The 14,185-nt window shown below is 40.1% G+C and overlaps 1 protein-coding gene across 2 annotated transcripts in view; it reads left to right on the top strand.

The window, feature by feature from the left end:
• The window catches only part of arfgef3 (ARFGEF family member 3), a 65,416-nt gene that overhangs the window by 2,212 nt on the left and 49,019 nt on the right, over positions 1-14,185 (top strand). For both annotated transcript variants that reach the window (XM_044214136.1, XM_044214135.1), the window contains exons 2-8: positions 1,564-1,615; positions 5,777-5,858; positions 6,349-6,489; positions 6,972-7,040; positions 11,487-11,603; positions 12,433-12,478; positions 13,965-14,049. In XM_044214136.1, coding sequence (XP_044070071.1) covers positions 1,564-1,615; positions 5,777-5,858; positions 6,349-6,489; positions 6,972-7,040; positions 11,487-11,603; positions 12,433-12,478; positions 13,965-14,049 — 592 coding nt within the window. The remainder of the gene's footprint in view (positions 1-1,563; positions 1,616-5,776; positions 5,859-6,348; positions 6,490-6,971; positions 7,041-11,486; positions 11,604-12,432; positions 12,479-13,964; positions 14,050-14,185) is intronic.

The raw sequence follows: 14,185 nt of genomic DNA, 5'->3' as shown, positions 1-14,185 counted from the left end.
ACCATGACTTAGATCGACTATCTTGCATATTTGGAAACCATGACGAACCTTTTCCAGAAACAGAGGTTTGCAGACTTTGAATAGAAACTCTTTGCAAGTCTCATTACTGTCTGTCTGTCTGTCTGCACAGTTCAGTGCTTTCCTCCAGACGTTCTCTCCTCAGTGAGGCAGAAAAGCCTCTGAAACAGCATTCAGAACATGTGACAGTAAACTGGTTAGAAACAATCCCACAGAAAATATATTAAAGGCCATGCATGTGGAAAAAGCCATTTCCACTGACGGCAGTGGTGATATTATTCGTATTAATAGCCATGATGGGCCAGCCTGACCTTTTGGTGGCAGGTGAAACTCTGAGAGACAGCAAGTAGAGAATGGGTTCAGATTGTGCTGATGACGGGGCAATCGTGTAATCTTACACATACACACTGAAGTAATGCACACACACTCCAAGGGCATGTTTAAAGCTAATAGAGCATGACCAAAGTGGACTGCAGAACTATATTTCAGTTAAGTGTGCCTCTGACTGATATGGACAGCGCAGTTGAGTGCAGTGTGTAAAAATGTTCTACGGAAAGCCAATGGACTTCATCAGCCAATGAAATGTTTTACCAACTGCCTTGAAATATTTGGAGACACGCCCATAACATCAATCAATGTGCAGCTCGTAGTTGTATCTCTCTGTGAACGCCACCTTAGACACACACACACACAGACACGCACACAGACACAGGGCACACGTATGGCAACACACAGTGCAAGGGCAAGGCTAGTGTACACTAAACCTTGAAACACGAATGCAACATGACAGCCTGTGCAGAGTAACAGGAGATTTATGCTGTGTTTTAGAGATGCCAGCAAGTCTCATATTTCAAGTTTCTGCTAGGAAAATGCATTAGTATGTCTCTTGTTAGCTGAAAGTATGAAGCCAAGGTAACATTTCTCAAGGTTTCTGAGATATCAGCATGAAGATGTACTGTCCACTTTAAATGCTGCATTACTTTTAACAAGCTGTTTACACAGATGTTTGATATTTAGCTTTGTTAAAGCATAAGGCAGGAGTTACTCTGCATTTTTCTTACTCAGTCATTTTCTGTCACCTGAAAGTGCTGGCCACTGTAGTTTTTAACAAACGTTACGCAAACAGGAGCAAATAGTGCATTTGTTGGGGCGGCGAATTAATACACGTTTGGTGCTCAAGTGAGTATTTCTGTTATGTCTGTGACATATGAACATATACAGTATTACCAGCCTTATCCTTCAACTGTGTGGCTGCCTCTGTGCTAAACATACATTTGACATGCAGCTTTTAATCCAAAACCATTGTATCAGAGCTAATGTTCTATGCTAACTAGCTAGTTAATATTGTCAAATACTGTTGACTTAGCTTTTGTGTGGGAACCAGATTTTTCTTTGTTTCACCTCTGGTCTTTCTGAGCTCAGCATACCGAATACTTAACAGCTGGGGATTTCTGTTTTCTTTTGGTTTGGGTAAATGTAATACAGCATATCTGTCAGGAGTTATTAATCCCAGTGTTTCCTTTTCTTTGTTCCATTAAATTACAGAAACCCTTGAGTCTCAGAATGGATCAGCCAAGATTTCCCCTTCACAACTTCGGTAAGTTAAATGGCACGGAGTTAGTTTCATTTCAACTCCGTTCAGCTCATTTCAGTTCACGTCAGCTCAAAGCTTCGAAGGCACGAAGTCAAAACTTGTTATAGTCGCTGTAGCAAAAAACAACAAACCTAACAGAACCTGAACAAGAAACATTAAGCAGACTGAAAATGTTCTTTGTATGATAATTGAAAACAATGTCCATACTGTAGAACAAATGGTGGCGTGTACTGTGTCACCAAGAGCTGCTGGTCATTGGGTGCCAGAGGGTTTGTTAGACCACCTGAAATGCTTGAATTAAGCTGTAAATGAAGTTAGCTTTGCCTTACAGCTACACATACTGCACAGCCTGCTGCAGGGAATAGATAACTGAATATTAAAATTCAAACTGTTTCTCTCTGAGCCCTGTGGCTTGCACACCTCTATTTTACACAGTGTGTATGATTTGAATTAATTTAAATGATCAAATAATTCCTGGGATGATAATGCAAATATTGAATTTAAGCACTGAGCTCAGGCAGTGTGTCATAAAGCAAGAGTGTTACACCTCACTCAGTTAAAACACAGTTCCGACACCACTACAGTATAATTACCAGAGAATATATAAATTAGACTACAGGAGCTGGACACAATAACATCTGTCTGCCCAAGACTAACACTCCACGATTGTGCAATCCAATACAACAGCCCTGTAACAAATATTCACTTTGTGAAGCTTTAAAAAAAATAATTGAGACTGTCAAAGATGTGAAGATTCCTAACAATGTATGAGGGAGACCCATTACATAGGCTGAAACAGATCAGATTGTATCTCCCACACACCCCAAAGTGTGTTTCCTGCATCAAGAAGACGCTGATCACAGCAGTTTACAGTAAGGCCCCCTTGCTGATGAGCACAGCTCATCAAATAGAAATACTAATAGAAAGTAAAATAAAAGAAGCTGCTGATCATGTGCCAGAGTTCCTCAAAGTAATCAAAGACACAATTGACAGTTAAACTACAGTGTTTGCACTGTCAATTGTATTTGCGTGATGTTGGTCTGGTCCGGGAATCGAACCCATATCTCCTTATTGGGAGGCAGGAGCTTTAGCCGCTCTGCCTAAAATTAAAAATTAAATAATAAATAATAAAATAAAAAGCATTAAATTGAGCCACAAACTAGGGATTCACCGATCCGACTTTTTCTTTCCCAAAACCAATTCCAGTATCTCAACTCTACCAAGTACCAGTCCAGAGCCAGTGCTCTCCTCTTCCCAGGTTTAAAGTCTGTATACCTCGCTGCAGAGAACTCACTGGGATCAGGTTTATGTAAGGCAACATGAGCCGAGGGTTTCTGTGTGAACAATAACTGCGGCGGCAGCTCGTCGTGACTTATTGAATGTAACTAATAGTGGAAATATTGAATTTTATTATGACATTGACAAAGAAACTGTTTGGAATTGTGGATCAGTCACATCTGGCCGATACCCGATCTGGTTAATAAGGTCAGTTTCAGCTCTGATTGGACCGCTGCGTCCTACCACAAACTACATCGTATGGTCTCAGAAATGACCATGGACCTGAATCTAAAATTCTGTGTGCACACAAAAACTTTACCAGCTAGTAAGATTTGAAGGTAAGATTTATTGCTGTTTTGGATATATTAGATTTTACAGGTGTTCCTGTAGTTAAGTTCACCCCCTTTATGCTAATCGCATCTATAAATCATGCTGACATTCACAAATGCAGACAGCTGTTCACTGTGACTGTAGCCAAAATGTGGAGCTCCAATACTGTATGGTTGGGTTCAAACTTAAAGTCCAGTATTTCCTTTTGTAGAACTCCATCATAATATTTCATTGTAGGAACATGCATTGTCATGGGAATATTCTGTGTAATGGCATTGAAGCTTTGTTTTGTTCTGGTTGAGAGTTTTTGAATTTATAAAATGGAAATGTAAAGTGAATGGAGCGCTGCTGCTGGTGGCCGTTGGATTGTGATGAAGGTGCCATAAATTCTGGATGCTGTTGCAGCTCAACACACCATGAATTATTCATTCAATAACCTCTATTGTTTTATTAGAGATTATTAGATTAAATATTGATGATAATGTAGTGCAGTGGTTCTCAGCCAGTGTGCTCCTCTGTGTCTACAAAAAAGATTTCAAGCCTCTTATTACAAAATGGGCTCTCAGCCACTCGAACAAAGAGGACACCTACTCTTATAAACTGACTGCCAGATCAAAACAGGATAAAACAATGGCTCTTTCTGAAGGATAGTTGCTATGGGAGGTCCTTGATTAATAGAATAATAAGTTTTGGTTGAGAAAATGCATATTTTACCTTGTTTTTATTCATTCTTGTCATAGAAAAAATTTCAAAAGCATTGAATTTGGTGGTTTTGTAAACATTTCTGAGCAGCTGATTATGGGTCATGGGCCTTCTTAAGGTTTTAGGTTTAAGGCCCTTTTAAAGGTTTTTCTTTTGCTGTTGACTTGAAGATTCTTGTCCTGATTTAATGTTTTTCCTTTTTTTCAGATTTCAGGCTAAATACTCTATTTGTGTTGTTTTCTTTGTGGCTTTTTATTTGTTGCTCTCCACATGCTCATAAATAGTGTGTGAACTCATTGAAACTGTTGGGAAATGCTGGGTACCGTGCCAACTGTGGCTCCTTGCAGCCCATTTGAACCAATGTAGTTGTGACAGCTCCGAGATGAAGCCCAGTAGCCTGCTATCAGCAGCAGAGCACAGTGATTCAACCAGCTACAAATAATGAGAGGGAGATAGAGAGTGAGCGAGTGTACAGCAGAAAACAAGACAAAGAAAGATTGAAGAAATGGGGGAAAAAAAAGAAGTAGTGTTGTGATTCCAACACAGTTGCTGGGTTATGTAACTGACTCTGATCGACACTATAGTGTTTAGTTTTAGGACAAAAAGGATATGGTTACCAAGGAATTAAATTTTTAACTGAGAGAAGTTATTTTTATTTATTGTGAATCCACAATAGCAATGGGCCAGAGCTGATATAAATGCTAGTTTGTACTGTATCTGTAGCGCCCTACCAGATATCATCAACGACCGTCTAGAATTAAAAGCAAACAACAATATAAGGAGCACAATGTAACATAAAGTTAACGAGCAGTATTAAAGGCAACAGATTCCCTTTTAAAGTCCCTCATTTGTCTTTTTTGGCATTGGGTTAACTCAGTTCGCTCATTGCTTTGGTGTCTCAGCAGAAATTTTGAAATGTCTGAAATTGACGTTGCCTGTTTGTAGCATGTTATCACAGGTTCTCAGCCCGAGCGAGACACTAACAACCCAAAGACACTGCCTGCCCGACTGCATCGTGAGTCCCATCACAGTCAGCAGTGACATATCTGTGTCTGTGTGGATGGAGGCACAAAAAGCCTCACCCAGTCTGACTATATTCTGTAAACTCAGTTTTTGTACAATTTACAAAACTGCTCCACATAACAACATAACATCTGTTTATTGTTGATTGTTTTAATTGTTATTACTAGAAATCTGTTTCTGTGTTTAAAATAACCTGAAGTGCACCAAATTGACAAAACACAGTAGGTTTCTCCTCCATTGAACGTGAGTGTGTGTAATAAAGTAGCTTCTCGCACTAATGGAGCATGGTGACCCTTGCAGCACCAGACCAAGGAGAGATGCGAGAGGGGACAGCAGACCCGGATGGGAGACGCTCTGTGTCTCTGTGGCCGAGGACAGAAGCTCAGTTGTGATTAGATATTCTGAACTTTAAGTATGTACAGTATCACTAAAAGCAGGAGAGAGGGAGGAGGAGCTGGAGTTCATGATGGAGGTCAAGACTGAGACCTTCTCATATTCTGCTGATCTGTTTTCCCCTGAGTCGTCCAAAATCTCGTGGAACAGCAGCAGCATTCACAGATTAAAACAGTAAACCTTTCCTTCTGGCTGCAGTCTGCTCTGGAGAGGTGAACTCTGTCTGGGGTTTAAGATATACTATACTGATGTACTGAACAAGACACACGTCACTTGCAATGCAGCAGGATGAAAAACAGGCTGGCTGTGATGTGATTCTGGCTCATCAAAGCTACCGTTCCACTTGTGGCGCACAAAGACTCCTTTACTACAACACTGTGAGTTGCACTGAAAGCATTAATGGTAACAGGGATGTTTGTGTTTTTGTTGTGCTTCCAGAGAGCGCTGTCTGCTGCCGCTACAGATGGCTCTGGAGTCTAAAAACACCAAACTGGGACAGACAGCCCTTACTGGAATGCAGGTACGGTAATATACAGCAGAACTGTAAAGATTATGTTTCTTCCAACAATTTTATTTTATCCTTGTTCATTTTATTCTTCTTTATTAAAAAAAAAATCTGGTTGTGCATAGGTTTGCAAAAACAATATCTAAAATTAAAAGAAGAAATAACCCAGTATTTATTTTACAATTAAAACATTTCAAAGAATTCAGAAGCAATAAAATGCACCCTTGTTCTGACCCTAACTCAATACACTGGTTTTGTTACTGCAGCCTATTTGGTCTAGTATGACCAAACAAGCAAACCTTAGATAAATAATGCTGTGTAACTGACATTATTGAGTCAGTCTCTGGCTTTATAACTCTTCTCTACTTGCGCTGCTGATACACTATGTTTTAGCATTCACCATTAGCCTGTAACTGAGGAAATCGTTTGATTGCATGCTGTTTTTGCATACAGCAGCAGTGGTCTGCTCTTTGAAACTGTCTTCCCTCTGCCTTTCTCCAATCAGAAGCTCCTGTGCGAGGACAGGTTTGTGGGTGGGGTCGCCGTGGAGGTGGAGGTTCTGGAGAAGCAGCTGCTCAGTCAGATGTTGGAGGCCATCAGAGTCACCCCATCTCTCCATGAAGACCTGCAGGTGGAAGTCATGAAGGTAAGACCTGAGGGTGTATGAACACACTGTTTTGCCCCCAAATCCAGATCTAAGTTGCTAAATATTTGGACTCAGTGTCTGCCAATAGACTCTGAACTTATTTTTCTGCACTATGTTGCACAGTGCACTCTCAGTCGGCAGTAGGCCTACGTTAGAACGGTAAAGGGATGTAAATATGCTTGGCAGCTGAACAGCTCTGCATGAAGACAGATTTTGCCTGCATTGCAGCTTTTTCTTTGATGGTTTCCTGTAATGTGGCCTCTTTAGAGTTTGATTAGTCGCCTCATTTTGCTTTGTGTCTTTTCTAGCTGACAGATCTTGCCAATTTATGTTCAACTTAATATGGACTAACTTTGTGACAGTGATTATGACTGCGATTAGGTTAACAGTTGAAGTCTGTTTCCCTGAGCTGTTATATTTGTCTCACTGACTTCATTCTCTTTTAGAAAGTATAAAACTGCGTTTCTGTCTCCTCTGTGCAGGTCCTGCTGTGTATCACCTACTCACCAAACTTTGACATTAATGGAGACTCCATCCTCCGTATTGCTGAGGTAGGACAGCCTGAGTCTGTGTCATGCACATCAGCTTCATCAGAATGATTTAGATAGACTAGAAGGACTAAAATAGAACGGAATACACTAGAATAGTTTCACAGACAGTGATTAGGAGACATATGTTTACCGCTCAACCCTTGAGTTTGTTTTAAAAGCTAAATGAGCTTTAATGAAAAGAAAAGAAATGTTGGAAGTAACCATTTTACATCCTCTTCAATTTATCTGCACTAATATTTGCTGTTTCTTCTTTATGGAGTTCTTAATTTTAACCTGATGACAAATCAAAAATGAGGCATCGATTTTTTTATTTTATCTTATTTTTTCATGGTCGCAGTATTGATTGGACTGTCCCAGACTGTACTAAGGACAGATAGCATCACTCCTTTTTTTTTATTTTTTTTTTTTTATAAAGGACAGTGAACTGTTAACATAGCAAGCAGTACATGAGCTCAGTCTATTTTTAAAAGTGAGGCTTTGCTCTGTCCCTACTCACCCAAAGGCCTTGTCTCATGCTGTAATCTCATCAATTATTCAGAAAGTTGAAATGCACACACAAACACACACACACAGGTATGAAGATCAGCTGATTTTGGGAAATACAGACAAGAACAGGAGAGACTTTTGAGATGAAGGGAGATATTTGCCATAAAACCAGCCTGTAACATACTTGACCTACCTGTTTGAAAAAGGTTTTGGTTGCGCAGTTCACTGGTGCCAACTAAATATGGGTTAGCTATCAAAATTCATGATATAAATCTTAAAAATCAGGTTGCACAATTATACAAAAATGTTGTAGTAAACATGAAACTCTTGGCAAAGCTTTGGAGTGATGATTATTTAGGGCTTAATTATTAGAATATTGCTGAAATATGTTTGTAAAATTACATTTTCGTCAGTGGTAGTGTTTGTCGAGAGTAAAGGCTCAGTAACCGACAACTGATAATTTACAGGACATCATTCAGAGTGAGATTGAACAGGTAAAATAAAAATTAGCCCCTATCCCAGAGGTATATAAAATGTAACCACCATCACTGTAAAAGCATAATACGGCCATTAATCAAGTCTGTCTGTCCCTGCAGCGTGCACAGTGAATCATATATAACTGTATATTCCAATTGTATCTTTGCAGTATAACTTTATTTTCATTAGGTCCATTGTGAAAACACTGATAAATACAAACAACCAACCTACAAGTTCAAGACTAATAAAGAAGAGGAATAGTTGGGACCACAGTTTCTGGCAAAATACCAGTTTCAGGTGTCGACTTCGACTCAACAGCCAGTTGATCTTTAGATGATCTTACTCTGTATCTCTTTTGTTGAAGTGCTTTCTGGATTTCAGAAGATTTTCTGAGGCTCTGCACGGCCTTAAAGGAATACTCCAGGTTTTGAGTATCTGACAGCCACCACTCCCTGACACTCCCAAAACTCCCCAAACTCCCTATAACTGTTACTTTCTGTGGTGTTTTAGAGCTATAGCACAACACCAGAGTAGTGTATTTAGCTCTGTTGGGGAGAAGCTCTGAATGTTGGGAACATACTGAACGTAAGAATCAACAGCGGAGAAGCAGATCCTGCTGCAGGAGTGGTTTCAGAAGTTTCCATGGACGTTTTGATGCTTTCTTATTGGATCACATTAGAATTCAAGCTGATTACAGCTGACTATGCAAAGGGGCAAGTTACAAACTTTTTACAGCCACCTTTCAAGGCTGCGTGGGCAGAGTATGTTATACTCAAAAGATAGATTTTTCATAATTCCCCTGAGCAAGACACATTACAGAAAGCTTTTTGTAACAATCAACAAATTAAAGCATACAGGGACCCCGGCTCCTGCAGGTGCTCCACCTGAGCAGAAATATAATGAACTGAAAATGTCATCTTAGTCATTAATGTCATCTTAATCATTGACCTGCCACCTGACCGACAACCAGCCCCCCCGTTATCTCCGAACGTAAACCCAAATGCCCAAACTCACATATTGTTTACCAGATTGCAGAGCGTTATCTGTATGGTGTTTTCCTGCAACATCTCTTCCCTCAGCAGCAGCAGCTCCTGCACCCAGGTGATGTTTGACGTCCATTAGCAGCTCATAAAAACCTGGTCAACATGTTGTGTTAAAGGGCCGCCAGGGTCGGCCATCTGGTGTGTGTGTGTGTTTCTGTTTGTGTTGGGTCATAACTCAGGGTGGCTGGAGAGGTTGTCAACACCACTCCATTACCAACATCCCATATAAACAGTGAGGCTCAGTACAGGTTCTTAATGCAGGGATTGGCAGCGTTGAGGGATTCATTCAGTTTCGGCTACCGGGAGAAGGTGTTTAATACGTTGCCTTAATACGATCATATCTGTTACATGAAAACTAATCTGCACCATTGCATTCCTGTCACCTAAAACTGAGTCTAAGTGTCTCTTCAAACATGCCTTGAGTCGTAGAAAGAGCTCTCTATCCCTGTTGGTTCCTTGGTTTTAGGCTGCAAAGGAAACTATTTCATTTGTTTGTTGGTTCAAGGTGTGTCTGCCCACTAAATCCGATGGGATTCATACATTAGATTTGAAAAACAAAATGCTGTTTACAGACAAACCAACAGGCAAAAAATTCTGCAAAGCTCAAAAGTTGTATTGTGCAGCTTTTAGGTGCTACCCCGTGAAACTTGTGTGCAACTCATGAGCTCAATCATTTATGTTTAGCAAGCAGCAGATTCTCTAGGGGGAGCTGTTGTGTCATTGTCAGACCAATTCTACACCTGCCAGCCTGCACCACCTAGAGGAAAAGGCAGTAATAGCAGCAGCGGCAGCAGCAGTTTAGTACTGCAGATGTAGGCATGACATTGTCGCCACCTACAGGCAAAGAAATGAATAGCTGCAGTAATTCAAATTTCTGTTACAGGTTTTTCTTTTCCCATCATCTGCTGTTATCTTTTTGTCTGTTTTTAAGTTTACATGTTTTACATTCAACACATGGACGGCCTGTTAGCTACAATATAATATCACAAATTGAACATCATTGCGTCAGACTAACATCCAGTGGATAATAAATGCACACATGGCAATGCAATCATCGTGTTGCTATAAAACCAATTGTTAGCCTTTGAACATTTTGTAAATGTATCATTATCTTCCCTCTCTAAACATGAGTACATAATCTTACATTTTGTAGCTTTAAAATGTAAAAATATTAAGCCTCAAACACATTCATACTATAACATTGATCAGCTGTGTGAAGTGGTACAGGTGGTAAAATTGCGTTTTCATTTTGGGAGGCAGTTCATTGCTTTCTTGTCCATCTCACACACATACATACTCATTGAGGCGGAAAGACCTAATAATGCAGGTTGTATTAAAATAATTAGCAGAGATGGTTTGGATCTGTACGTGAGGCTGGGCCTGTTAGCTCTCAGAGTGACGCTCAGAAGATAGACCAGACCTTTGGTAATTAGTAAAATAAATCCTGGCTTGCGCATTTCATGGCTGACATGCTTTGTACCTCTTCCCTTAAACCCTCCTCCTATTTACCTCTGTAAGGATTTGTGGTGTTGAACAATCCCTCCTGGACATAGCAGTGTTGCACACATTTAATCAATCCCAGCATTAGTTCCAAGAACTTGCAGGTAAACCAAATCCTTGGAAAAAATGGTAACATTAAAAGAACGCTTGCAGATCACCGCCCTTTTCAGTATGAAATAATCCAATTCAGAATCATTGTTATGAGTTGTGGTCAAATAAACTCTACAGTAAACCTTGACCTCAGTAAACCACTGTTAGTGCCTGTGGTGTCTCTTTTCAGGCAGTGCTTCCTCCCAGGCTGTGTATAGATCCAAACAAGCGCCAACAATTAAATCCCAGCAAACTAATTGTATTCTTCTACCTAAACTAAACCGTCTTTAAACATTTTTGGAGCTTGTTTGGTTTGGGAGTGGCCTGGGAGTAAGTGCTCCCTGGGCAAGAAGGCTCAATTTACTGTCAAGCTATCCGTTCAGATTACCTGCCGCCGCTTTCATTTAGTTATCAAAACAAAGTTTAGTCTTTTGAATTTTTACTTTGAAACCAATTACATATTCAAATTATCAGTGTCCTTTAAACATCCTTGAAGCTTACAGATTGTATTGCAATTAATCAGTGCTGCAAAGTGTGTGTGTGTGTGTGTGTGTGTGTGTGTGTGTTGCTCAGCTGCTGATCCACAGTGTTTACTCTATGACCTTCTAATCTGGCCGGAAGATGTTTGATACACTGATAATACATTCCCCTGCCCCCTCTCTCTCATTAGTCTGGTTACCATGGTAACTTGTGACGCCATGGAAACCTCTCATAAATCTCCCTGATAGTTCAGCGTCTGTATTTAATGCTGTCTTGGGACTTTGCGTCATGACTTTTCAGTTTGTGTGACTCAGGCATAAGAAAGCTCACTCACTGACAGGTAATTGTGTGTGTGTGTGTGTGTGTTTAGGTGTGTATTGAGACCTATGTGTCCAGCTGTCACCAGCGCAGCATCAACACAGCGGTCAGAGCCACGCTAAGCCAGATACTGGGAGACCTGACGCTTCAGCTACGACACAGACAAGAGGTTCCGCCGGCAAACTAAACACACATAATACAGTTACAGACACACACACATAAACATATTCAGATGTGTGCACACTTGTAAACAAGGGGTGGGAATCGCAGCAGAACTCAAAATATAATGCAATTACTCTATATCAAATGCTGCACTCTGGGTTAGGAGAAACAAAACCAAGTGCAGAGCACAGGATGACTAGTTCACGTTGAGTAATTGGTTAGACAATCAACAGAAATGTAATCTGCAATTTTGATCAATTAATTGATAAATTAGTAATTTTTTAAGCCAAAATGCCAAACAGTCGCTTTTCCATCTCCTTAAATGGGAGGATTTGTTGCTTGTCTGATTGATATCATTGTAAATTATCCCCCAAAAAAACAATTATCTTGGGGTTTTGGGTGAAACGAGGAGTAACGAGGAGTCATTAAATAGCTAAACGGGCTCAGGCTGTGGAAGTCTATATAGTGGACCTGTATGTTTGATAAATAACATTGATACTTGGTGTCAGTCTATCAATAACAAGAAATAATGCTAATATATTTCAATAATTTCATTATATTTTTATTGCAATATATTTCAATGTTTCTTTATCGTATATCTAATATGTACACGAAAACACACATGTACACACACATTACACACAGACACATGTAAGGCAATCAGAAACACACGTACATTTAAACTGTACCCACCAAATTGGAACACAATTACACTTTCTCAGCTTTTTATTAGTGATATCACTCTGTCACATACACCATCACAGCTGTGTTGACACAAACCCCCCAAAAAGACGCACTCACAGTAAAAATGCCTCCTGCTGTGTGCTCCTCCACAGGGTGCAGATGGAGACGAGGTGACTGCACTGCCACTGCACAGAAGAGGTATGTCATTACCTGCGCTATCCTCTGCAGCTCTCCTCATCAACTCTAGGGCTGTGATCACCTCTGAGATATAATCATGCATATGATATGATGATGATGATATATAATATACCTCTAATATACACTCAGTGGCCATTTAATTATGTACACCTGTACAAACTATTCAATATAACAGCTCTGCCATAGATTCTGCCTTTTACAAAGTTTGCAATGTTCAGTTTTTGTTGACATTGTTGGAAATGTGTACATTCAATTATGTTTATTAAAGGTGGTGTTTTATTGTACTCCCTATTTACATACGGGGTATTACAGAAACACTATATAATGCAGTCCATTACAATACAACCACTAACTATGACCTCAATGCTAAAACAGAGAATTGAATTAACAGCTCTGTGACAGTGTCAACAAAACTGAACATTACAGGCATCATAAAAGTAGACTTTATGGCAAAACAGTTTTGGATTGCATTCCACTGTACAGGTGTACCGAATAAAGTGGCCACTGAGTGTAATAGCTTCCAGTGAGCACTATAGATGTCATTTTATCCTGGCTAACATGAGAACTCCTCACATGGTATGGTAAATACTTCAACACTTATAAAATATGCTTATTTGAATTCTTTCTGAGAAAAGCCTGGTGAATTCTGCATCCGAAGCAGACTCTCTGGAAGTCCCTTGCAGACTTGATAAATTGAGGATTTGAACAGCCTTAAACACACACACACACACACTCCCAGAAAGCATGTTTGGGAAAGTCTGCACATTTTCATTTAGCGTGTGTACAGCTGAGGCAAACAAAGTACAGCTTAGACTGGTGGAAACTGAGGCGAGTCTGGCAATGTGGAGATGAGCCTGACAAGCTGCTGGGCTGTTTCTAAAATGGCCACCATACACAGGATAACCCCTTTGACTTAGATAACAACATGGTCTTTCCTTTGATGTCCCCTTCAGGACGAACTTTACATTTTTTGCCCCACTGGTGGTAAGAATCTAAGATCAGCAAAGTCTCAGTTTTCTTCCATCCATGTGTGTTGTTTTCTCATGTGACGTGAACATTAAAGCTTCATGGAGCCGCTAGTGGCTGCGGACGTTTAATCTTTAGTGTGCAGTACAAACTGTTTTATAGCAGGGCTTCTTTATGATACTATATAGTCACACACACAAGAACGGTTTAGATGGATGCCTGTGCTGGCCGAGAGTCAAACAGGTTCACAGAGAAGGTATTGATTTATTTTATTTATTCCAGAGAAATGGGGAGATGAGAGAGAAAAGTGAGACAGGAGAAAGTAATGAGTTTTTTATCACTGCACGTACATATTGAATAAAGATAAAGTAGGTGCCATGAATTAACCTTGTTATGGGGTGTGTGTGTGTGTGTGTGTGTGTGTGTGTGTGTGTGTGTGTGTGTGTGTGTGTGTGTGTGTGTGTGTGTGTGTGTGTGTGTGTGTGTGTGTGTGTGTGTGTGTGTGTGTTTGTCTTTGCAGATATTTCTCCTACCAGCCAGGCTCTGTGTGAAGATGTGGTGACGGTTCTGACAGTTTTCTGTGAAAAGCTGGAGTCAGTGGACAGGTAATGCTGCAGTTTTTCATTACTTCATGTAATATTCTTTCTTTTGTTCTTGTAATATTTCGATGATAATTTCACTTGAGGCTTGTCTGTGAACCATCAGGCTTTGCTGTAGCTTAACAGATCTCCAAGGAATCTC

The sequence above is a fragment of the Siniperca chuatsi genome, linkage group LG11, assembly GCF_020085105.1.
Source record: "Siniperca chuatsi isolate FFG_IHB_CAS linkage group LG11, ASM2008510v1, whole genome shotgun sequence".
Lineage (NCBI taxonomy): Eukaryota > Metazoa > Chordata > Actinopteri > Centrarchiformes > Sinipercidae > Siniperca > Siniperca chuatsi.
The sequence above is the reverse complement of the archived record's forward strand: the minus strand, read 5'-3'. Positions and strand labels throughout refer to the sequence as shown.